The sequence below is a fragment of the Saimiri boliviensis genome, chromosome 8, assembly GCF_048565385.1.
Source record: "Saimiri boliviensis isolate mSaiBol1 chromosome 8, mSaiBol1.pri, whole genome shotgun sequence".
NCBI lineage: Eukaryota > Metazoa > Chordata > Mammalia > Primates > Cebidae > Saimiri > Saimiri boliviensis.
Window position 1 is genome coordinate 97,468,213 of NC_133456.1, and position 26,062 is coordinate 97,494,274.

Consider the following 26,062-nt stretch of genomic DNA (forward strand, 5'->3'; position numbering starts at 1 on the left):
CAGGCTACTCCAGAGGCTAAAGTGGAGGAATCACTTGAGTACAAAAATTTGAGACTAGCCTGGGAAATACAGTGAGATCTTGTCTCAAAAAAAAAAAAAATTAAGATGTAATTTACAGGGCTGGATACAGTGGCTCATTCCTGTAATCGCAGCACTTTGGGAGGTCAAGGCAAGAGGATCATTTGAGTCAGGAGTTTGAGACCAGTCTGGGCAATGTAGTGAGACCCTATCTCTATAAAAAATTTAAAAACATTAGTCAGATACAGTAGCATGTGCCTGTAGTCCCAGGTAATAGGGAGGCTGAGGCGAGAGGATCACTTGAGTCTGGGAGGTCAAGGCTACAGTGAGCCATAATCACACCACTGCACTGTAGCCTGGTGAACAGAGCGAGACCTTGTTTCAAACACACACACACACAGAAGATTAATTTATATACTACTGTAGAAAATTCACCTATTGCAGGTGAACGACTAAATGATTTTTAGTTAATTTTTATGGTCAGGCAGCCGCCAGCACCATCCAGTTTTACAACATTTCCGTCATCCCCAAAAGTTTGTTTCCTTCCACTTCCAGCATCGTTCTCTATAAATTTGTCTTTTCTGGCCATTTTGTGTAAAGGAAATTATACAATAGCTAATTATTCATTGGTGTACATTTAGATGTCCCATTTTTGGCTGTTGTGGAAATGCTTCAATAAACATTCAGTTTTTGTGGATGTTTTTGTGTGGACATATCTTTTCATTTCTCTTGGATGGATTTCTCAACTTGGAATTTTGGGTTTTCTGGTAAGTGTAAGAAACTGCCAGTTATTTTCCAAAGTGACTGCACCTTGTTACATTGCTACCAGCAATGTATGATGGTTCCAAGTCTTCCACATACTTGCCAACATTTAATACTGTCTGTCCTTTTGATTACAGCTGTTCTTGTGGCTAATGGTATCTCATTATGGTTTTAATTTTTATTTTCCTAATCATTAGTGTACTTGTTAGCTATTTACGTGTCTTCTTTGGAGAGAGGTCTTTTCAAGTTTTTTACCAATTTTTAAATTCAATTATTTGTCTTCTAATTGAAATGTAAGAGTTCTTTATGTATTTTGGATAATAGTCCTTTATCAAATATATGATTTGCAAATATTTTCTCCCAGCCTATGGCTTGTCTTATTATTTTCTCACTGGTATCCTTTAAGAAGAACATGTATCCTGCTGTTGTGGGATGAAGTATTGTGTATGCGTTATTTAGATCCAGTTGGTTGATGGTGCTTCTCAGTTCAACTATAAACTTATTGATTCTCTTTTGGATCTGTCCACTACTAATAGAGGGTATGTTAAAGTCTCCAAATTGTGGATTTGCCTGTTTCTCCTTGCAGTTCTATTAGGTTTTTGACACTTTGTTTCCAGGAGCATACACATTAGGAACTGTTGTCTCTTTGGAGAGTTGACCTCCTTGTTACTGTGTAATGATGCTCTTTCTTCCTGATAATATTCCTTACTCAGAAGTCTGCTATGTCTGAAAGTAAAATAGCTACTCCAACTTTCTTTTGATTAGTGTTATCATGGCATGTTTTTCTTCTCCATCCCTTTACTTTTAATCTATCTGTGTCTTTATATTTAAAGTTTTTGTTTTGTTTTGTTTTTGAGACAGAGTCTCACTTTGTCACCCAGGCTGGAGTGCAGTGGCACAATCTCAGCTCACTGCAACCTCCAACTCCTGGGTTCAAGCGATCTTCTTGCCTCGGCCTCCCAAGTAGCTGAGATTACAAGCATGCACCACCACACCTGGCTAATTTTTTGTATTTTTAGTAGAGACAGGGTTTCACCATGCTGGCCAGGCTGGTCTCGAACTCTTGACCTCAACTGAGCTGGCTGCCAAGTGCTGGGATTACAGGTGTGAGCCATAAAGTGAGTTTTTTACAGGCAATATACAGTTAGATCTTTTTAAAATCCACCCTGACAGTCTATCTTTTAATGCTATTTAAAATCGTATTTAAAGTGATTATTAATATAATCACTTTAGTATCTATTGTATTCATAACTATTTTCTATTCATGGCTGTTGTTCTTTGTTTCCTTTTTCTGTCTTCCACTCTGTGAAATTCTTTTCTTTTTTTTTTTATGAGATGGAGTTTTGCTCTTGTGGCCCAGGCTGGAGTGCAATGGCCCAGTCTTGGCTCACTGCAACCTCCACCTCCCGGGTTCAAGTGATTCTCCTGCCTCAGCCTCCCAAGTAGCTGGGATTACAGGCATCCACCACCATGCCTGGCCAATTTTTGTATTTTTAGTAGAGACAGGGTTTCGCCATGTTGGCCAGGTTGGTCTTGAACTCCTGACCTTAAGAGATTCACCCACCTCACTGTATGACTTCTTATGCCTGTGAGGTTTATTTTTCTCTTTTTATTTTTAAGCCTCACTTACTAGGGATCACCCAGTGTCTGACTAGCTTAGTGTTCAGTCTACATTTGGTTAGACACGGTGCTCAAACACTTCAAGCCAATAAATCTTCCACTCTCTGCTCACGGGAGTGTGTGGAGGCTTGAAAGTAGATTCAAATTTCCAACCATTTTCAAATCTTTCTGGCTTCGACTTTCCCCTGAGCTTTCTTGTGTTTGTGTCTTCTCTGCACATGTACATAGCCTCCGTTGTCCAGGGATGTATGAGTGGCTTGAACTCACTCTGTTGTGCATATGTGCAGTCTCTGGTCAACTTGAGATGCATGAAGAACTTATTGTGTGCCCCTGTTCTATGACTGTCTAACCTCCCTGGAACTTCCTATCAAATCCCCAGCTAGCCTGCCAGTGCATTGCTCAAAGGGGACTGCACCTCAGGATAATGGAGCCCTGCCACCAATGTGACCATTTTAACTTACAATGTTCCCAATCAGGTGAGCTCCCTCTGGCAGTGCTCCACCTTGGTGGAACTACCTGTTTGAACAACAGAGCTGGGGATAGGGGGTGATGGGAGCAGCCACACACAAGAATGCCCCAGACTCGTGCTGTTTCCACCCAGTGTTTGGTGCTTTTATAATCAAATGCTTCTCAGTTTGTTGTATGCCTTTGGTTGATTTCCAGTGTGATGAGATGGTTGTTTTTGGCAGTTTTGCCCAGATTTATAGTTGCTTTTCAGGAGAGGATATGTTGACATCATTATTTCCTTATGTTGGAAATAAATGTTCTTTTTTTTTAAACAGAGCCTTGCTCTGTCACGCAAGCTGGAGTGCAGTGGCACAATCTTGGCTCACTGCAACCTCCAGCTCCTGGGTTCAAACAGTTCTCCTACCTTAGCCTTCTGAGTACCTGGGATTACAGGCGCCCACCACCATGCCTGGCTAATTTTTGTATTTTTAGTAGATATCAGGTTTTGCCATCTTGGCCAGGCTGGTCTCAAACTCCTGATCTCATGTGTTCCACCTGCCTCGGCCTCCCAAAATTCTGGGATTACAGGCAGGAGCCACCACTCTTGGTCCAAATGTTCCCTATTAAGGAACATGCCAGATATTCTGATGTACATTTTTTATAATCATCTTTTGAGAAATGTTGCCCACCATTCTTTATGACTATGTGTATGTATATACACATGTAAGTAAAACATATCATGCATGTATATTATACGTAGAGTATATGTAATATTTACGTATGTCTTTGTGTGTGCACATGTACATATACAGATATATGATTTAGTTAATCCATTTTAAATCTAATTCTATTTGAAGTGCTAGTGGGGATTTTTTTTTTTAAGTATGTGCCTTAGATCCTGCCTCCATTTAAGATTTTAATGTTGTGGCTGGGCATGGTGGCTCACACCTGCAATCCCAGCACTTTGGGAGGCCGAGGCGAGGATTTCAAGACCAACCTGACCAACATGGTGAAACCCAATCTCTACTAAAAACACAAAAAATTAGCTGGGTGGGTGTGGTGGTGGGCACTTGTAATCCCAGCGATTCAGGAAGCTGAGGCAGGAGAATCACTTGAACTCTGGCAGGATGGAGGTTGCAGTGAGCCTAGATCATGCCATTGCTCTTCAGCCTGGGCAACAAGGGCAAAACTCAAATCTCGGAAAAAAAAAAAAAGATTTTAATGTTATATGGTGTATGGACAACAGACTTAGAGACATGAAACAACGGGGAAAAATACAAGGACAGTTCTGAATGAGGTATCAGGTGGAAGTCCCAGGCTGCCGGGAGATCACATTGCACAACTCCAGGGGGCGTCTTTCACTTTGGGTTCCATGGAAACACTGCCTCCTACGATTGTACTCTGGGGCACCTTTCACGTGGGCAATGTGAACTATAACATAATGTTATTTGTCAAATATAAAATGCATGTTATTCTTTTGATATTACTATGGGCTTGACTTTTCCTTCTGTGTCTTATAATGTTGTAAAGTGGGTAAATCAGTCTCCATTTCCTTTTTCTCTGCTCTAGAGTGAGTGTAATATCACCAGATACCATTATAACATCATTAAGCGTTAATAACCGAGCTCTATAGTGATAAAATAATAACAATCAGGACTTTTGACATTCTATTTTACACCTTAATAATTTTTGTGGCATTCAGGACCACATACCATTGATGATGTGGTCCTTGATGTCTTTCAGAAATGTTTTAGACCAGGCATGGTAGCTCATGCCTGTAATCCCAGCATTTTGAGAGGCCAAGGTAGGTGGATCACCTGAGGTCAGGAGTTCGAGACCAGCCTGGCCAACATAGAGAAACCCATCTCTACTAAAAATAGAAAACGTAGTGGGGCATGGTACAGGTACCTGTAATCCCAACTACACTTGGGAGGCTGAAACAGGAGAATCACTTGAACCCAGAAGGTGGAGGTTGCAGAGAGCCGAGATTGTGCCACTGCACTCCAGCCTGGGCGACCGATCCAGACTCTGTCTTTTTTTTTTTTTTTTTAAAGGAGTATTTGAACACCTTATGTTCGACCTTAACAAAGCTTTTCTATCTGTGGGTTTCTGTTTACCAAGCTTTTCCCCATATTCCCCTGAGTAATTGAACATGTATAATACACCATGCATTTTTATTAAAGCACACAAATACTCAGAAGTAGTTGTGCCTTAATGTATCTTTTATCCTTGATTTCTTCAGAATTGAGCGGCTGGCTAAAGATATTATGAAAGACATAGGATATAGTGACATCATGGTCCTATGTGTGCTTAAAGGAGGCTACAAATTCTGTGCTGATCTCGTGGAACACCTTAAGAACATCAGCCGAAATTCAGATCATTTTGTCTCTATGAAGGTTGACTTCATCAGACTAAAAAGTTACAAGGTAAGTTATTAAAAGTTCCATTTTATGATATTTTGATTTAATAACAATGCTTATGACTAAAAGAATCAATAATGTTATGAATATCGAGTGCAATTTTTAAAAATTGAGATAAAAAAGAAGGGTCCTTTTTTTAATTTGCAAGAATAGTGCAACCTACCATAAGAATTCAAATGATATTATTTAGGGTGTGGGGTGGGGACTTTCTATTTTCACATATATGGGAAGACTCTGCAGTAAAAGAAGACTGTGCTTTCTTTTACGGCGATAAAGCGAGTTGGTTATATCCTGGTGCCCAGCCCCACAACTGAGTGTGGTGAGAGGATGAACACTGATTTGTTGTTTCTACTCTGGATACCACTATTGGTCCTGGGGACCTGTGAGGTAGTGTCCAAGCCACAGAGGAGTCTTAGTACTTGGGTGGCTGCAACTATGGCCTGGAAGTGAAGAAGGGAAAGCTATGGGGACACCATATTGCCACGTGTGAGGAAACATAAGCCAGGGAGCTCCAGCAGAAGGCCGCTCCACCAGTTTACCCCATTAATTCTGGCTCACTGTGGCCACCACTGGGCAGAATTAATGGGATTATTCTCCAGAGATGTTTCTGAACCAGATGCAATGGCTCATGCCTATAATCCTAACACTTTGGGAGCCAAGGCAGAAGGATTCCCTAGGGCTGGGAGTTCGAGACCAGCCTAGGCAACATAGTGAGACCCTATCTATACAAAAAGAAAAAAATGTAAATTAGCTGAGTGTGATAGTGTATGCCTATAGTCCAGGTACTCAGGAGGTTGAAGTTGGAGGATCGCTTGAGCCCAGGAGACGGAGGCTGCGGTGAGCTAGGATGGCACCATTGCACTCCAGCCTGGATGACAGTGAGACCCTTCACACACACACACAAAAAAAAACCTCTTGTTTCCTTCGTCTCCCTCCTCCTATCTCTTTGATGCTTTTTTATTTAATCCATAGTAAAACATTAAAAATAAGTTGCTGTTGGGTGAGGACCTCTTGGATTCAAACCATTAAAATATTCTCATTGACTAAACTAACTTCACACATTTTAATTCATGAATCACTCTTCGAATTGGCCTTCTATTGCTGTGTGGCCAACTCACCACAAACATAGTGGCTCAAACCAACACACACATTATCCTAAAGTTTCTGTAGGTTAGAAGTCTGGGCATGGAGAAGCTTAGTTTTCAGCTCAGAGCCTTACAGGGAGGAAATCAATGTGTTAGTTGGGATTTTGATATCATCTGAGGTTTGCGGTTCTTTTCTCAAGATCACTGGCTGTTGTTGGCCAGCTCAGTTCCCATTTCCTTGTTGACCGTAGGTTGGAGTTGGTAGACTCTCCACTCCTAGGGGTTGTCCTTGGGTGTTTGCTTCAATTACCCCACAGGTCATTCACAACACCATTAGCTGTTTGCTTCTTCAAGTCTGTTGGAAGAATCTTAGCCCTTCTTTTAAAGCTCACCTGATTAGGTTGTGTTCACCCAGGTAACCGGACTTTGATGAACTCAAAGCCACCTGACTAGTCACCTAGTCTTTGGCGTGAATTCCCACCATGTTTACAAGTCTTACCCACACTCAAGTGAAGAGGATTATGCAGGGCGTGTACACCAGGGGAGTGTGGTCTTCAGGGCCACCAATCTGTCTTCCCTATTCCTCATGCAACTCAGTTGCCTCAGTTCTAGGGTAGCTGGAAATTAATTCTGATTTCTTAAGAACATCGCGTTTTCCTGATGACCTCTCAGACCAGAGTGAAGCTGGTTTTTTAAGATACCTCGACTCTAATTTCTTGGTTTTATCTTCTCCTGAGAATTTTTTCTCTCTTTAGATTCTCTTCTTTCTGGGTTAAATCCCTGTGCTTCCTTCTTACCAGATTTTTCTCATTCAGTTGGCCCTGACCCTTACTGTATTTGTTCCTGGTTAACAGCATTTTAGAAAACCTTTTAAAATCTTTTAAAAATTAAAGTCGGGTTTATTGAGCCATAGTTTACATGCAGTAACAGCCATCCTTTTTAGTTTACGGTTCAGTGAATTTCAACAAATGCATACAATCACGTAACTCACCGCAATCAAGATATAGAAAAGTTTCCTTAACAATACAAAGAATGCCCTTGTGTTTTTCATAGTCATCTCCTGAACCTGTAAGTCCTGAAAACTACCGATAGGTTTTCTGTTCCTAAAGTTTTACCCTTTCCAGAATGTTCTACAAACGTAATCATATATAGCCTTAGTAAATCCATAAATCATAACACAATGCATTCATCCATATTGTGTGTATTGTCGATGAAAAGAGTCAAATTCTGTAAAATATTTGAACAGATGTATTCTGAGCCAAATGTGAGTGACCAGTAGCCTGAGGCACAGCTCTCAGGAGATCCGGAGACCATGTGTCCAAGGTGATCAGGACACAACTTGGTTTCTACATTTTAGGGAAATTGCCTATTTATGGATACTGACATTCTTCCAGCAATTATAAAAGCTGGCTTAACTGGGTTAGGTAAATGTCAAAATAAAGCTCAGGAAAAAATAATGCTTATTCATTTGGTCAAATGTCCTTCCTTTTAGCCTAATATACCTTAACACATCTCTACTGGGCTTTGGCATTGAACTTAGATTTAAATACTAGATCCACCACTTACACCCACTGCTTGACCTTGGGCATGTTACCAAACATCTCAGATCTCTGTTTCGTTATCTGTAATACAAATATAATAAGGCTACCTGGTTCGTATTTTGTGTCTACTATTGAATTAATCAAGTTTGGAGTTTCATGTTGGTAACACCAAGAGATTTTTGGAGCTAAAATACAACTCACAGTGTAACCACAGTAGGGTGGAGAGGTTTGCCACACAGGGGTACGTGAGCCCCTGGAGAAGCTGGCATTCGTATTAAAGAAGCTCATTAGAGCTAAGGGTTAGCCACAAACCTACTCCCTTGAGGGAAGAGAAATGCTGAATATATTTTTTTCTCTCTCATTCCCACAGCTCAGAACGGAGGGTTTAAATCAGTCAGCCATTGATAATCTGTGCTAGTGAGGAATGGAAGCAGAATAGATAAGCCAGGTCCAGTGTCTTTAGTTTTAGTGAGTAGTCTTCACTGTACTCCAGGGTGAACTTTTGCGGAACTGTTTCCAAGTAACAAGTGTGCCTGGAATTGAAAGCCTCCTTTTCTTGGCTGGGCATGGTGGCTCATGCCTGTAATCCCACCACTTTGGGAGGCTGAGGAGGGTAGATTACCTGAGGTCAAGAGTTTGAGGCCAGCCTGGGCAACATGGTGAAACTTCATCTCTACGAAAAATACAAAAATCAGCTAAGTATGTTGGTGGGCACCTGTAATCTCAGCTACTCAGGAGACTCAGGCAGGAGGAGACTCACTTGAACCCGAGAAGTGGGGGTTGCAGTGAGCTGAGATCGTGCCACTGCACTCCAGCCTGGGTGACAGAATGAGACTCTGTCTTAAGAGAAAAAAGGAAAAAGAAAGCCTCCTTTTCTTTTTGAAACAGGAAATCTGTCTTTAGCAAAGTTTTACCTTGGCCTTAGGGTGAGGAAAAAAGAATCCAATTCTTTGAAGATAGAAGAGTTCCTTGGTTTTGGGGGCTGCCAGATGGGTGGAAAGCAGGATTATAGGTAAGCACACGCACACACACACACACACACACATTTTTAATAAAAACAAAGAGAAAAATAATGGAATAGGAAAGTAGAATAAATGAATAACGACAAAAAATTCTGAAACTTGCCATATTTCATTAAATCTAAAGACATCATAGATTGCTACTTTATATACCACTAAGAAAGAAAAAATGCTCTAAATTAAGCTGTGACTTGACATGGATTGTATGTAAGATGTATCCTGATTTGGGAGATATTATAATGTAACAAAAAAAATGTGTAGCTTGGAGTTAGTGAAACTTGGTAACTCCTCTTTTTCAGCAATCTCATTTGCAAGTGTTCAAACAGCTGAAATACAACAGAAAACACTGTCTTTATTCTCGTCATTTAAAAATGTTGGGTCCTGTCACACCACTTCAAAACTCTTTTGCAAACAGTTGAGTATTTCCTTTGAAGCTATAGATTTTTTCCATGTTACTATCTAATTTTTAACATCCTCAAAACATTTTGGCAGACTTCAAAGGGAGAGTTATTAACTAAAGAGTAAGTCAGGAATAGGCATGGGTAGTTTGAATCAGTTCACATAAATCATTAAAAATTAATCAAAAGTATTTATGAAAACCAGAACATAATATCTATGTGACCTCTGGATAGAGACGCTGAAACATCTGTCTTGTTTCTATGTGTACCGAAACAAAGTGTATTGATGGACCTGTTTTCTTTTTGACTTTTTGTTCTTAAGATGTATTTACTATGGGCTTTCAGCAGGATATGGATAAAGAAACTTGGCATTAATCAAGTATCTAGTATGGCCTAAAAAAGAGATAGTCTAGCATTGCCCTAGGCAAGTTTACTCTGACATAGTTAATGCTATGAAGTGAAACATTTTTTGCAAAGTGAAACCAAAGCCCGTGTATGTAATAAGGTTATCTGAAGAGTTTGCGTTATCATTCCTTACAATCATTTTATTTTATAAATATCCATGCATTTTCTTAATATACATTCTTTATATTCAAATTTAGTTCTCTATAGAGATTCTAGTTAGAGTTTATTTTTTCTTGTGAAAAGCAAACACTGAAAAGGAAAATAAGAGAATGATGCAGAAGTAATTGTTAAATTATAGCAGTACTCAAGTGTTGAGAGATCGCCCTGTGGACAGAGCTGTGCTGAATTCAGCTGACTACAATGGGCTGGGGTTGAATCCAGGACCAGGAACAGGACCCGGCCCTGGAGCAGATGTCTTGGGAAATGGACTAACTCTGCTACAGATGAGAGTTGAAGTCCAGTGCAGCAGAGGTCGTAAGTAGTTGAGAGATGGATGAAATTGCCGGGCGCGTGGCTCACTCCTATAATCCCAGTACTTTGAGAGGCTGAGATGAGCAGATCACTTCATCTCAGGAGTTTGAGACCAGCCTGGCCAACATGGTGAAATGCCATCTCTGCTAAAAATACAAAAATTAGCTGGGCATGGTGGCAGGTGCCTGTAATCCCAGCTACTCAGGAGGCTGGGAAGGTTGCAGTGAATTGAGATTGTGCCACTGCACTCCAGCCTGGGTGACAGGAGATTCTGTCTCAAAAAAAAAAAAAAAGAAGGGTGAAAGATTATAGCCTTTAGAATTCCAAGCACTAGGTAGCCAGCATCAGCTCACTTGTATACATAGGTACCACTCCTAATAAAACGTAATATTCACTGACTACTTATGGCCAACTACTGTTCTAAGTGGTTTATATGTATTAGCTCATTAAACTGTTGCAAGATCCTTATGAAGTTTCATAGGTGAGGACATGGAGGCCGGCGGGGTTAGCTGGGTTCCCAAGGACACACAGCTAGGAAGTGGAAGTCTGTGTGACTTCCAAACCAGGCCCTTTAACACCACGTCTGTCTGCTGGATCTGTGGAAGAGGAAAGGACTCTAGACCCTAGGAGGTGGACTGGCAGGAGAAGAAAGCCCCTCAGTTCTGCAGGACAGAGCAGAAAGACCAAAACCATCATGAGAAGCATAACACTGAGTTGCTGGACGTCAGGCTCCAGTTGGCTGCCTAGCAGTTCCAGAGAATTCCAACCCCAACGAAGGTCCAGTTTGTTCCTAGAGGTTTCATGAAGTTGAGCCAGTAGGTGAGGTGAGGATAGGATAGGATAGGGAGCAACTGACTTAATAATTAGGAGGGAAGAAGCTGGAAACTAGGAAGGGTCAGACCCACAAGAAAGTGTCTGTGTTAGTATTAATCACAACAGATGCCTGAAGATTTCAGTTGTATTTCATGTTCTCTGCATTTCCTCCATTTATCATTTGAGAGCTTGTGATCCCCTGAAACTTAAGCATGCTATGCATATAAACAAAAAGTATGCTTGTATTGCCTGTTTTCATGCTATAATAAATACATAACCAAAACTAGGTAATTTATAAAAGAAAGAGGTTTAATGGACTAATAGTTCCACATAACTGGGGAGGCCTCACAATCATGGCAAAAGGCAAATGAGGGGCAAAATCTTGTCCTATATGGCGGCAGGCAAGAGGGCATGTGTAAGAGAACTCCCCTTTATCAAACCATCAGATCTCGTGAGACTTATTCACTATCACGAGAACAGCACAGGAAAAACCTACCCGGTGGGAGGTGATTCAGTTACCTCCCCCAGGGTCCCTCCTATGACATGGTCATTATTAGAATTCAAGGTGAGATTTGGGTGAGGACAAAGAGCCAAACCATATCAATGCTGTCAATCACCTTAACTTATATGTACCTGATATTTCCCAAAAAGGATCTAATGATGTATTTTACTAATTTGCCCAGATAATTTCTTGTTTTCTGCAGGAAAATAATTGCAGGCAGCAAAATATTAATAATTATCCTTATTATGTTATATTATTTTTATCAACATTTCATAACTGATGCAGAATATAAAATTTAGCATCAAGACCATGAATATCTTTTTGAAATTACATATTCCATATGTATTTTATAAAAAGCATGCCCTTTAAAGGCTAGGAAAGTTACCAGGAAATAATTTGGATTTGGAGAGGGAAAAGAAACACAGTTGATATATTATAAAATGGTTTGGGGAAAATATTTATGGAAAAATAATGCCTTTAACAATTGTTTACAATGCTCATTCTACTATAATAAAGTTTGAGTTTAATGGTTTTATTGTCATTTTAGCCCATAGTGTATATTCCTTTCTTGCATGAGTTTGCCATTACTAAACACAATATTAATGTTAACCACTTAGGTAATTTCAACATGCTTACAATCTGTAACTTTCAAGGACAAGAATTATTTAATTTTCCACTTATTAATTTGGGGTTCATTTGGAGGATAGTTTTGAAATTTTTTGTTTGCCTAGCTTTTTTTTTTTTTCCTAGAGAACAGAAATGAACTCAAACAGACATTGACACATTAGAGAAAAATGTCATTAAAAACAGGATGACTCTCTGTGAGGAAAAGGGCACAACAGTTCGTCAAGGGCCCCCACAACCCACGCCACAGAGAGGAATGACTAGGCAGAAGTGGAAGGGAAAAGACCAGCAGTTGGTGATGAGTCAGCAGTACTTTTGCTAAAAATGCTAATCTCATACAGCAGTGGGAAGTGTTGGTGAGCATGTGATCATCAAAGCCGGGAACGACTCCTTCCGCTCTATGGCTCTCAGGTGTCCCTGCTGAAGGACCGGGATGGGCTTTGGTGCCCTGTAGACCTCTGTGTGTTGTTTTGGGGTGTGGTTCCTCTTCTAATTAGGAAAGAGAGCTGGAAGGCTGCCCCAACTCTCGCTTTCAAAATTCACATTGGCCTGTTTGTAAGAGATCTAAGAAATGAAAATGTATACTATTCTCCCTCATCTTCATATTAAGATAACTTCTTAGGACAAAAATAGATGTTTAAACACACTCCTTACTCCACCGATATCTGAGCTCATCACTCAGGAAGTGATAATGGTGAGCATTGTTGTTTTTTTCCTTTAAATCAGCCTGTCTAGTTTTGCATCTTGGCCCCATTCTCAATTAATTTCCTTTAATTGTAACTGCTGTGTCATAGTCAGAGAAATACTTAACTGTGAAAAGTGACATAGCCTAGTTTTATTCCTATACTTAAAGCAAAAGCTACTTACTTTCAGTATAGGTCAATATAGATCTGCAAAATAAAATACCATTTTAGATGCTTTGAGGTAGTGTTCCTGTAAGAGTTACAATTGTTAGTAATTTTACAAGATTAGTGAAATATTTTATTTTAAAAACCATTATAGAATTCCATGTTTGTTTCTTTTAATGGATAAATTTAAATGTATATCAAATGGATAGATTATTGTAGACTTTTTCAGGGATAGTTATTTTTCTATCAGCGGTATTTTTTAGACTATTCTATGCAGAACACATCACTAGAATGACTTAATTCCTTTTTTTAAAAAAAAAATTAAATTTTAAGTTCCAAGATACATGTGCAGGACATGCAGGTTTGTTGCACAGTAAATGCGTGCCATGGTTTGCTGCACCTATCAACCCATCACTGAGTTTTTAAGCCCCACATGTGTTAGCTATTTATCCTGATGTTGTCCCTCCACACACCCTCCATTCCCAACAGGACCCAGTGTATATTGTTCCACTCCCTGTGTCCATGTGTTCTCATTGTTTGGCTCCCACTTATAAGTGAGAACATGTGCTGTTCAGTTTTCTGTTCCTTCATTAGTTTGCTGAGGATAACGGCTTCGAGCTGCTCCTGTGTTCTTGCAAAGGACATGATCTCCTTCCTTTTTATGGCTGCCTAGTATTCCATGGTGTACATATACCACATTTTATTTATCCAGTCTATCATTGACGGGCATATGGGTGGATTCCATGTCTTTGCTGTTATGAATAGTGCTGCAATGAACGTAAGTGTGTATGTATGTTTGTAATAGAATGATATATTATATTCCTTGAATACATACCCAGAAATGAGATTACTGGGTCAAATGGTATTTCTGATTCTAAGTCTCTGAGGAATCGCCATTGTCTTCCACAATGGTTGAACTAATTTACATTCCCACCAACCGTATAAAAGCATTCCTGTTTCTCCACAGCCTCACCAGCATCTGTTGTTTCTTAACTTTTTAAAAATCACCATTCTGACTGGCGTAAGATGGTATCTCATTGTGGTTATGATTTGCATTTCTCTAATCATTGGTGATGTTGAGCTTTTTTTCATGTTTCTTGGCCACATAAATGTCTTCTTTTGAGAAGTGTCTATTCATATCCTTTACCCACTTTTTAATGGGGTTTTCTTTAATGTAAATTTGTTTAAGTTCCTTGTAGATTCTGGATATTAGACTTTTGTCAGATGGATAGATTGCAAAAATTTTCTCTCATCTTTAGGTTGTCTGTTCAGTCTGATGATAGTTTCTTTTGCTGTGCAAAAGCTCTTTAATGTAATTAGATCCCATTTGTCGATTTGTGCTTTTGTTGCAATTGATTTTGATGTTTTTGTCATGAAATCTTTGCCTCTGCCTAATGTCCTTACTGTTATTTTCTTCTAGGGTTTTTATAGTTTCGAGTTTTACATTTAAGTCTTTAGTCCATCTTGAGTTAGTTTTTGTGGGGTGCAGTTTCAATTTTCTGCACATGGCTAGCCAGTTCTCCCAGCACCATTTATTAAACAGGGAACCCTTTCCCCATTGCTTGTTTTTGCCAGGTTTGTCGAAGATCAGATTGTTATAGATGTGTGGTCTTATTTCTGAGATCTCTATTCTGTTCCATTGGTCTATGTGTCTGTTTTTGAACCTGTACCATGTTGTTTTGATTACTATGGCCTTGTAGGATATTTTTAAGAGAATGACTTATTTCTAAAATATCCTAAGATATCTTTCTAGTCTAATAGTACAAGGTATAGGATTTTTAAAAGTTGAATTTATTTAAACTAATAATATGTTGATCACTGTTGAAAGTACTATTTTAAGTGCTTTATAAATATTACTTCATTAGTGCCCACCACAACCTGATGAGTTAGGCAACTTACTATCCCCATTTTACATGTAAGGAAAGTGATCCACAGACAGTTTAAGACAGTGCTGGCTGAGACTGGGGCTAAGATGCGAAACTAGACAGACTGGTTCAAGAGCATGGAGCCCACAGTCTTTCCACACTGTCTCCCGGAAGGAGGGCCCCATTACCACCATTCACTTTGGCAAGGAACTCATTTTTCTGGGTTTTCCTTTATTCATTTGTAAAATGATGAGGTTGGATTTCAGGATCTGTAAAGTCCCTGACAGATTTGAACTTATATAATCTTTAATGTCTTGGGAATGTCTGTTTAAAAAGGACAGTTTGGACCAGCATAGTGGCTCACACCTGTAATACTAGAACTTTGGGAGGCTGACTGGGGAGGATTGCTTGAGCACAGGAGTTCAAGACCAGCCTGGGCAACATAGCAAGACCCTGTTTCCACAAATATCTAAAAATTAGCCAGGCATGGTGGTGTGCATCTGTAGTCACAGCTCTTGAGAGGATGAGACAGGAGGATCCCGTGAGCCTAGGAGTTCAAGACTACAGTGAGCTAGAATCCCTACTGCACTGTAGCCTAGGCAACAAAGTAAAACCCCATTTCCAAAAAACAAAAAATATATTGACCACACATATTTGATTTGCATTCTCCACTAAAATGACATGGATATATACTATGATATGATATAATTAAAAGTGACCTCAAATGACAAACTAAACAAGAGAGAAGACAACAGGTCCAGAGATAATGAACCTAAAGGCATTAAGTTGGACCCAAGTGCCTGCAGAGAATGACACCAAAGAAGAACCCAGTTAAATTGGGCCTTGAGAGACTCAGTGCTCCAGTGATATCGGGGACAGCAGGCAATGAGATGATATCATTGTACAGATCATCAGGACTCCCTGGTCTTCCACCCGTCTTCCATTGCTGGAAGTCAGGTGACAGCTCTCCTCCCCTCCTCCCCAGCCTCATCCCCTTCTACCACTATTGCAGGAAACTAAAGACTAATTTTTCAGAAAAAAAAAAAAAATGAACCAAAGAAGTACCAAAAACATAGACACCAGGTAAAACAGAGACTTGGGGATATCCAGCCAAACTTTCTATATGAGATTCTGAGACAATCAGTTCCTTTCCTTAACAGCCAGGCATGTGACCACTCCCAGCCCCCATCGATGAGGCACTGAGGTTTGACAGTGAATGTTCTTTGAAGAAACTGAATGATTCTGAAGAAAAGATCTCCACCTATTGCATTTGGGACTCCCCAACTATAAAGAACATCTGTCTCCATGCGAGCCCACTGGTAAATCCATCTGTCATCAATCTCTGCTCCCTGATGGACACATAACTGTTTCCTATCAGCTTTTTTAATGTCTCACTTAGAAACAAGGAGAACAGTGTCTAGCATGAAATACCACATGAAACAGAACAAAATTTAAAAAACTAAAAAAAGGAACCCCAAGAAAATAAAGCAAAACCAGAAAACAGAAGAAAACATCAAAATATTATGTTTAACATTCCCATGGAGACCGAGTAAAATTTTGGTATCTCTAAAGCAAGAAGAAGAGTCTGTAACAGAAGAAGAGAAGACAAGTAACAGGAGAAGGAAAATTGCTCGGAAGTTAAAAATATGTATACTGCAGCAGACGCACTTGCTCTTCCTATCCCACAACCATCCCTACCCGCACCACACTTTCTGCATCCCACTGCAGAGGCTGCTCACACCAGCAGCTTGCTTTCCCAGCCTCCCTTGCACTTAAAAAATGGGGCATTTGACACAGTAAAGGGAAGCCTGCTGAGTCCTCCCAGAAGGAATGGTTTATTTCAATGATAAAGAAGAGATTATAGGAGGAAATCTTGCTCTCTTTAGCAAAACGTTATTTTGTCTTTAAGTGACTCCTGGAACTATGGCAATCTCCTTGAGAAAGGAGAAGACAATCATATGAATGCAGCTAACTACTAAGGATGGCAAAGAGGAAAGGGACAGCGCCTGGATCCTTAAGGACACCAATGAGCTGAGGAGCTACATACAGGGCAATGAGAAGATATATGGTAATGGCATATATGATATTTGGACTCTAAGGGAAAATCTAAAGTTTAGGGGGAAAAGACAGCTTTGTCAGGAAAGAGATGATTCTACGGAGGGTTCCAACAAGCTCTAAATTGCACAGCCCATTCACTCGCCAACTAGTTACACTCTTATGTCAGAGACTTACAGTCTAGGTAAAACAGACAGGAAACTGAAAATAAAACAAGAAAATATGAAACATACCAAAAAGTAGAAAATACTATGGAGAAAAAGAGACAGAATGGGCTGCAGGGGTTTTGGGGAATGGCCGGAGAAGGTGTAAGTAGCGCCACTGAAGCAGAGACTTGAAAGAAACAAAGGCTCCCCATATAGAGAGGGGAAGTCAGTTCCAGGAAGAGGAAGCAGCCAAGTGCAATGGCCCGTAGGCGGGAATGTGCTTGACACATTTGAAGAAAAGCAAAGGCCAGAGAAGAGTGAGAAGAATTAGTCAGAGGTGACTTAGAGAAGCAATGAGAGGTGAAATCTTGTAGATTCTGTCAGGCCATTGTATGGAGTTAGCCTTTTGCTCCGAGTAAGTGGGAAGATTTCAATGGATGTTGAACAGTGTCATGATCTGACTTATATTTTAAAGAGTAAGTCTGTGTGTGGTGCTGAGAATAGAATGAAACGGGTAAAGGTCGAGCAGGGAGATGGCTGAAAAGATATAGCAGTAATTGCAGTCAGAAATAATAATAGCTTGAACCTGGAGGGTCACAGAGGAGCTGGTGAGAAGTATTTGGATTCTGTATATATCTTACAGGTCACGACAAAGCCATCCATACGTGCTGATGAATTTTGGTGGACACTGACATGGCTCTAAGGTTTCTGGCCTGAGCAAGAGTATAAACTAAGTTGCCATTTACTAAAATGAGGAAGACTGTGAAAAGAGGAGCTTTGGAAAGCAAACCAGGGGGATGGTTTTGGACCATTTTTCCTCCTAAACATCCAAGACAAGCAGGCAGTTGGATATAGCAGTGTGGCGTTCAGGGAAGAGAGGTGGAAGATGGAGACACTAGTTTAAAGGTAGTTAGTGCATGGAAGGGATTTAAAGCTGTGCTCAAGAATGGCTCACCCAGGGAGCGAAGGTGGATAGAGAAGCACTCTAAGGACTAATGCTGGAGCTTCTCACTATTTGGAAACTGGGAGGATAAGAAGGAAGTAGTAAAGGAGTCTGAGGAGGAGCAACCAGGGAATCATGTACTGGAAGCCAAGCCAAGTAAGGGCTGATCAACCATGGAATGCAGTTAGCAGAACAAGTAAGAAGACTAAATATTGACCACCATAGTTAGCAAGATGGATCCTGTTGGTGGCCTTGATAAGGGCTCAAGTGTCTTTAAGAACAAAAAGAGGGAAGAACAAAGAACCAATCAGTTTCAGCCAGTGATGACGTGTCAGCAGTAGCAGCCGATCTGGACAACCGGTCATGGGAAGTGGAGTGAAACAGTGAAAATGACTGCTTCCCTGGGAGTGGGCACAATTCTAACATTGCCTAGAGGGATATGGAAGCCAAATGTGAGAAACAGTCATGAAAAGGAGAATAAGAAGCTCTGGTTTTACCATTCAAGTCGAGCAGGTATGCCCTTTGAAGCTGTTATTTATTTGGAAGCTAAATGGACCCATTTCCCTGTCCAAATGTCAGGAGTCTTTGAAAAGGCAACTATAATCAAGAGAATATGGAAACCATAAGCACAAACTTTAGAATAAAGACGCATCTGGTGCAAATTCCAATATCACATACTAATTTTTGATACCAAGTTACTGAACCTTTCTGAACCTCAGTGTTCTGATCTATAAAATAAGGCCAGCCACGTGTATCTCATGAGATTTTTTTTTTCAATTTTCATTATTAAATGCAGTGGGTACATGTGTAGGTGTGTCACATGGGCATATTGCATGATGCTGAGGTTTACGGTTCTATTGTACCCATCACCCAGGTAGTGAGCATAGTACCCAGTAGGTAGTTGTTCAACCCTTGACCCCTATGAAAAGATTTTTTTTATGAGCAATCATTGGATGGCATATGGAAGGCCCCTAGTACTGCATCATCCAAACAGGTGATCAGCAAGTAACAACTGTGATTATTCTTGCATCTTAGGTAGGCCTGAGATGGAGGTTACTTGTTTTAATGTGAGAAAGATGAAGCATTTGTTGACATGAACCTGGTTGGAGAAGGGGTTGGCTAGAGCTGTAGTTTTAATAAAGCTCTTTAAAAGGCGTTTGTTATGGCCTAGACCTTGGAAGCAGTAGAACAGAGGTCTCAAGGCCATATTTTCTTGATATATTCCAAAATAAATCTCACTGACTTCTCTTAAACCCTGCTCTTCAAGCCAGATCATAGCATGTATAAGGTTAAGATAATATCACACCCATCGGATGCTCAGGGCAAAAAAGTTCACCTTGCTGCCTGAGAGTGTTGCCAGATGCCAAGAAGTACATCTTTGTGAGGCACAAAACGGCCTTAGGCTCACCTTTGCTCTGTGTTTTTCTTCTCGCCATTACATATTTTTACTTTAGATCTCTGAGTGCACGTGGGTGTTGGCATTATTCTGCCTGGTTCACAAAATCGAAAGCAGAGAGAAAATGCCTAAGACATAATTTTTTGAGAGCACACTATGACTTTTTATTTTCACAGTAACTCAGACCAAACTGGAATACTTCTAGTAGAAATAATCACATTCCTCAATCTTGAATAAAATATTTAGAAATTTAGCAAATGGGTTCTGTGTCCTAAAACAATGTTTACTTGTGGCTATGATTAACTTCATTTTCTTATTTAAATATATGCTTTTGAGTCTTGGTTCTATGATTTTTTTTTTTTCTAACTGATTGGATTGTGGAACTCAATGGCATGAAAGCACTTTGGCCAAGAAATCCATAGGGCAGTACTAGTTTTGGATTTCGGTTTTTGTATTAGAGTTCATGGTCATTCAGTTTATCAATGTACAAAAATTTAGACGAAATGGATATTTCCCAGAAGTCAAGCGGTTTCCCCAGAGGGAAAATAAAATTTCGTCAGTCCCTAAATTTAAAAATCTCCTAACCCCATTTAAAAATAACCATAGAAATCCTGTTTCTTCACGTAAGACTCAGAGATTTGTTTGTACACCTTGAATCCACAACTGCTTTGTGTGTTTCTTGACCTTTACTTACATAAGTTCTAGTCCCCGTTGGCGGTAAATGGATTCTAAAATTTGCTTTAAAATCATTGCCAAAGTGGCCTTATCTTTATTAGTTTCTGACTATATAATCTGAATGAGAATACATTCTAATGGGGGCATTGAAAATCATTGAGATTAACTTGAAAGGATCATTTCTGGCAGAGATGACAATTTCTAAATACTCAGATAAGAGATATTAAGATCGACTTGATTCTAACCTCTCTGTTGTCATGACCATGGTGGAAATTGACTTAACCAATTCTCTGGGACAAAGGATTATCAGTTTGGGCCTGAAATAGTTTACAGTGTTAGGAATTAACAGGAACAAGTGTATCACTAATACCCAATAGAGAACATTATTACAATTTAAAACTGCACAATTAAATAGAAATACCATTTGATCCAGCAATCCCATTACTGGGTACATGTCCAAAGGATTATAAGTCATTCTATTATAAAAACACATGCACACATAGGTTTATTGCAGGACTGTTCCCAATAGCAAAGACTTGAAACCAACCCAAATGCCCATCAGTGATAAACTGGATAAGGAAAACGTGGCACATATACACCCTGGAATACTATGCAGCCATAAAAAAGGATGAGTTCATGTCCTTTGCAGGGCCATGGATGAAGTTGGAAATCATCGTTCTCAGCAAACTGAGACAAGAACAGGCAACCAAACACCTCATGTTCTCACTTGTAAGTGGGAGTTGAACAATGAAAACACATGGGCACAGGGAAGCAAACATCACACACTGGGGCCTGTCAGGGGGTGGGGGTCTAGGGGAGGGATAGCAGGGGGTGTCAGGGGGTTGAGGAGGGATAGTATTAGGAGAAATACTTAATGTAGATGACAGGGTGATGGATGCAGCAAACCACCATGGCACACATATACCTATGTAACAAACCTGAACGTTCTGCACATGTACCCCAGAACTTAAAGTATAATTTTAGAAAACTGCACAATTAATCAGCTTATAAACCTAACAAATACACATGCATTTACCCAAAGGGTCAAGCTAAAAGAACAGTAAGAACCCCAATATTACCTGACATTATTCCTTGACAATATTATACCTTCCAATATGATAGCTAACTTAAGTGAACCAACATGGGCAAGCTAATTACAAGGTTATCTCTGCTTTGGCATTGAATTATTCTGCTTGATGACTTTTCTGTGAATGCTGGGCAGCCCTAGCAAAGTTCATGTTTTTTCCATAAAGTTGTTGACATTTCAGTGCCCAATGGGCTTAAAACTTTTAGTTGCCACATTTGAAATCCATTGTATTTTATTTAGTGAAAAGATTTTATTAAGCTTATGGTCAAATCTAATTTCAAAAAAATTCTAAGTGGAATTTTCTCTATTTCTATAAGAGTCTGTAGTTATTGACTTAGTAAAGGGATGGCTTTGGAAGTTTTTGAGTGGAAAGGTAACATGATCTGATTTATGGGTTAGAAGGCTCACTCAGGATGCCATGTTTAGGATAGGAGGGAGAAGTAAGGCCAGTTCAGAGGTGACCACAGTAATCCAGGTGAGAGCTGATGGATCAGGGTGGGTGGGTAGAGGTGGTGAGAAATATCAGATTCTGGATACGTTTTTAAGCTACAGCTGCGAGCACTGGACATGAGGTAAAGGAGATTGATAGGTGTTTATGAAGACTTCAAAGTTTGGGACAGTGATTGGGAGAAAAGATTTGTAAAACATTTGACTCATAAAGATTTGGTCTCCAGATATATGGAGTTCCTACAGTACCTCTATAAGAACACAATCCAATATTTTTAAAACAGGCAAAGGATTTGAATGACACTCTACCAAAAATGACATATGAATGGCCTGTGAGTACATGGGAAGATTTTCACTATCATTAGTCATCAGGGAAATACAAATCAAAACCACAAAGATACCGCTTCATACCCAGAGGATGCCTATAACCAGGAGGACAGATACGAACCGTTGTTGTTGAGGAAGTTGGAATTCTCTTACACCTCTGGTGGGAATGTGAGACGGTGTAGCTACTCTGTAACTCTTAAGCAGTTTCTTTTTTTTTTTTTTTTTTTTTTAAGATGAAATCTTGCTCTGTCACCCAGACTGGAGTGCAGTGTCCCAATCTCTGCTCACTGCAACCTCTACCTCCTGGATTCAAGTGATTCTCCTGCCTCAGCCTCCTCAGTAGCTGGGATTATAAGCACTCACTACCATATCTGGCCAATTTTTGTATTTTTAGTAGAGACAGGGTTTCACTATGTTGGCCAAGCCAGTCTGGAACTTCTGATCTCAACTGATCCACCTGCCTTGGCTTCCCAGAGTGCTGGGATTACAGGCATGAGCCGCTGTACCCAGCAGGCAATTTCCTGTAAAGTAAACCCACACTTACAAATATGACCTACAATCATACCCTCCTATGTATTTATCCAAACGAAAACACTTTTTTTTTTGAGATGGAGTCTTACTCTGTCACACAGTTGTGGCATGATCTTGGCTCACTGCAACCTCCACCCGCCAGGTTCACGTGCTTCTCCCACCTCAGCCTCTCGAGTAGCTGGGATTACAGGCATGCACCACCATGCCTAATTATTTTTAATGTATTTTTAAATAAATACAGGGTTTCCTCAGGTTGGCCAGGCTTATCTCAAGCTCCTTACCTCAAGTGATCCACCTGCCTCGGCCTCCCAAAGTGCTGGAATTACAGGCATGAGCCACTGCATCTGGCCGAAATTTATGTATCTCGTTACAATATGTCAGTAAGGTCAGGTTATGGGCATTGAGAAAGGCCCTATGCTGCTAATTTAGACCCCTACCTAATTACTGAGGTGCTAAGGGCATCTTGAAATTTCGGTAGGAGGTGAGATAAAGCTAAACGGCATTTCTCAGCGTAGAGGATAAAATCTGGAACAAGAACATTTGAAATCTAAATCTGGAACAAGAACATTTGAAATCTAAACTTACTGCCAGGTATATAGCATATTCATCTTTAACTATTGGAACAAAGGGATTTTTTTCTATACAAAGCTATATAAATTTAAAATATATATGCAATATTTGAAAATTCATCCAGTTCAGCTAACATTTCCTGATGTTCTCTGCATCAGTGATTCTGCTAGATCCTGTGAATTCGGGGGACAAAAAAAGCTATATACAGTTCTCGTCCTTAAAGGATCTATAGCCTAGTAAAGGAAGCTGACTTGCAAACCATTAAATGAAAGCTGGACCATGAGATAAAGGGTAGCGGCTATTTTAAAAACAAAAAGATAGCTTATATCCACCTATGTATTTAAAGTTCTACAATCTCTTATCTTTGAGGTAGATAGTTCTTTTTTTCCTGCGATGAAAGTCTCGCTGTGTTACTCAGACTGGAATGGAATGATGCAATCACGACTTACTGCAGCCTGGAATGCTGGACTCAGGCAATCCTCCTGCCTCAGCCTCCCAAGTAACAGAGACTACAGGCGTATGCCACCATGTCTGGGTGTTTTTTGGTTTTTTGTTGTTGTTGTTGTTGAGATGGGAGTTTTACTGTGTTGCCAGGCGGGTTTTGAACTCCTGGCCTCAAGTGATCCTCCCACGTCAGTCTCCCAAAGTTCTGGGATGATAGGCATGAGCCACTCCACCTGGCCTGAGGTAGTTATTCTTATCTCCACTTAACATAGAAGGTAACAGAGGCTCAGAAAGGTTGGATGCCTTATTTAGAGCTGATCCTCCTAGGATGAGAGTTTACATTTAGAAAAACTGACCTCCATCCTGCATTCTCACCCCAGCCAGTGGTCTTCTGGTTTTCTTGAGGTGGCTAGAATCAAAGGTAGGAAAAGGGGGATGTCTGGCAGATCTGGCTGTGACATCAGTCACCCCACTGATCTCCAGGGTTGATCTGGCTGGTTAGGCGGGTGTCTCCTTCCTCCCTCACTGCTCCACGTGCGTCCCTCCAAAAGCTGCATGCTCGGTTGAAGAGGACAAGCATCCCCCATAGAGGAGGACCGGTCTCCGGTCAAAGATATATGAGTAGCTGTGCTCCCCTGTGAGAATCTCCAAATAAGCTCTCAAGGAAAAGGGGTTACGTCCAAAGTGCTCACTCCCCATTTCCACATCCAGTCTCAGTTACCAGGATCAGAACAGAATGAGGTCTGAGTTCCAGTGAGGTGAATAGTGGCACCTGGACCATGCTAGGGCTCACCATCTTCAAGCCCTGGCTGTGCCCACAGTCTTCAGGAAGAAACTGGATGCTATGTTTGCTGGATGATATATTTCCTCTTGCTTGAGGTTGTGAAAAATGTAAAAATATGTAAAAATAAAAATTGCTGGATAAAAATATTGCCTTGAAATACAATGTGATAGTCTTCCAGTTCTTTATTCCATAAAAGACAGAGGGCATGACATGTTCAGTTCAACCCGATGCAACAAAAATGTATCTGCCGCAATGGTGGGAATATGAGGGTATGATGTAGCCCTGAGCCCTCGGGGACTTTGGTGTGGATCTAGCAATACTCAGTGAAGCTTATTCTAAAAGGCCCTATTCAACATTCATTTTCGATGTCTTGGACCATATCCTAGAAAGCAGTGTTGCCCTCAAGTAAAATTTTCCCACATTTTAATGTTCCAAACACTTGGTTGCTAGAAAACTCTATAAAGAAATTTTGCTGAAAATCAAACTCTTAGGACAAAGGTCATGCCATTTTGTTGCCGAGCCCTAGAATGAAATAGTCTTTTATTCTGTTCTCTATTTATGTGAGTTAGAATACTTCACTTCAAAATGAACTTGATTGTAGTTTTAAAATAAAAAGGGAAAGTAAAAGAAAACAATTATTCCCTTTTTTTTTTGTTAGACATTACATTTGAAAGAATGTAACTTCTTCAATAATGTTAGCGAAGCTACCCAGGATAGTCAGAACTCAAGTGAAGTATAATAACGCCAAAAACGATTATGTTGCTATTTTCATAGGTGTTTTTTTTTTTTTTTTTTTTTTGAGGAATTTGCCTTGAAGTCATTTAAGATGAATACTTGATTTTTACTTTCATTTTTTTTGAGACAGAGTCTCACTCCGTTGCCCAGGCTGGAATGCAGTGGTGTGATCTCAGCTTACTGCAACCTCCATCTCCTGGGTTCAAATGATTCTCCCACCTCAGCCTCCCAAGTTACTGGTACTAAAGGCGTGTGACACCACATCCAGCTAATTTTAATATTTTTTAGTAGAGACAGGGTTTCACCATGTTGGCCAGGCTGGTCTTGAACTCCTGACCTCAAGTGATCTATCCACCTTAGCCTCCCAAAGTGCTGGAATTACAGACATGAGCCACCACACTCAGCCTAAGGTGAATACTTTCACTCTGCAGAAATTCTAACTCACACAAGTCCCCCATCAGTCCTCATTTCCTAGGTAATATTCCATTTTTATTTTATGTTTTTAGAGACAAGGGCTAGCTCTGTTGCCCAGGCTGGAATTCAGTGGTGTGATCCTAGCTCAGTGCAGCATCTGACTCCTGGGCTCGAGTGAATCTCTAGGCATGGCCTCCTAAAGTGCTAGGATTACAGGCATGAGCCACCGCACCTGGCCCCATTTTTATACTTATCTATGCCATCCCACTTTTCTATAACATGTTTGACTTTTATATTCAGGAAAGTAAAACATAAGCTGCCTTATATGCTAAATGTATATAATAATATGCCTATATTCTAAACATATAAAGAAAGATTAACTAATAGTAAAACCAAGAACAGTGCCCCAGCCTCCTGACAGCTTGTCCGTCTCTCTCCTCTTTGGCCCCATGCCTTTTAGAACCAAAGATTGTGATGTTTCAGATGGGAGAAGGTAGCTCAGCCCCTCAAGCCAGCTCTCAAGAGCATCTGAGGGAAACCTACAGGTGGGCTTCATGGCCACAGTTGTTCCCATGAAATGAGGTTTCATAGCAATCTCCTTTTTATTTCCTTGATAAGTCAAAACGTTCCAGTTAACTGGCCCCTTGGCAGAAACGCCACAGATATCAAG

General features: G+C 40.3%; 1 protein-coding gene across 3 annotated transcripts in view; it reads left to right on the plus strand.

Moving 5' to 3' along the window:
• The window catches only part of PRTFDC1 (phosphoribosyl transferase domain containing 1), a 98,557-nt gene that overhangs the window by 12,148 nt on the left and 60,347 nt on the right, over positions 1 to 26,062 (plus strand). For all 3 annotated transcript variants that reach the window (XM_003930670.4, XM_010341232.3, XM_074404914.1), the window contains exon 3: positions 5,090 to 5,273. In XM_003930670.4, the coding sequence (XP_003930719.1) occupies positions 5,090 to 5,273 (184 nt within the window). The remainder of the gene's footprint in view (positions 1 to 5,089; positions 5,274 to 26,062) is intronic.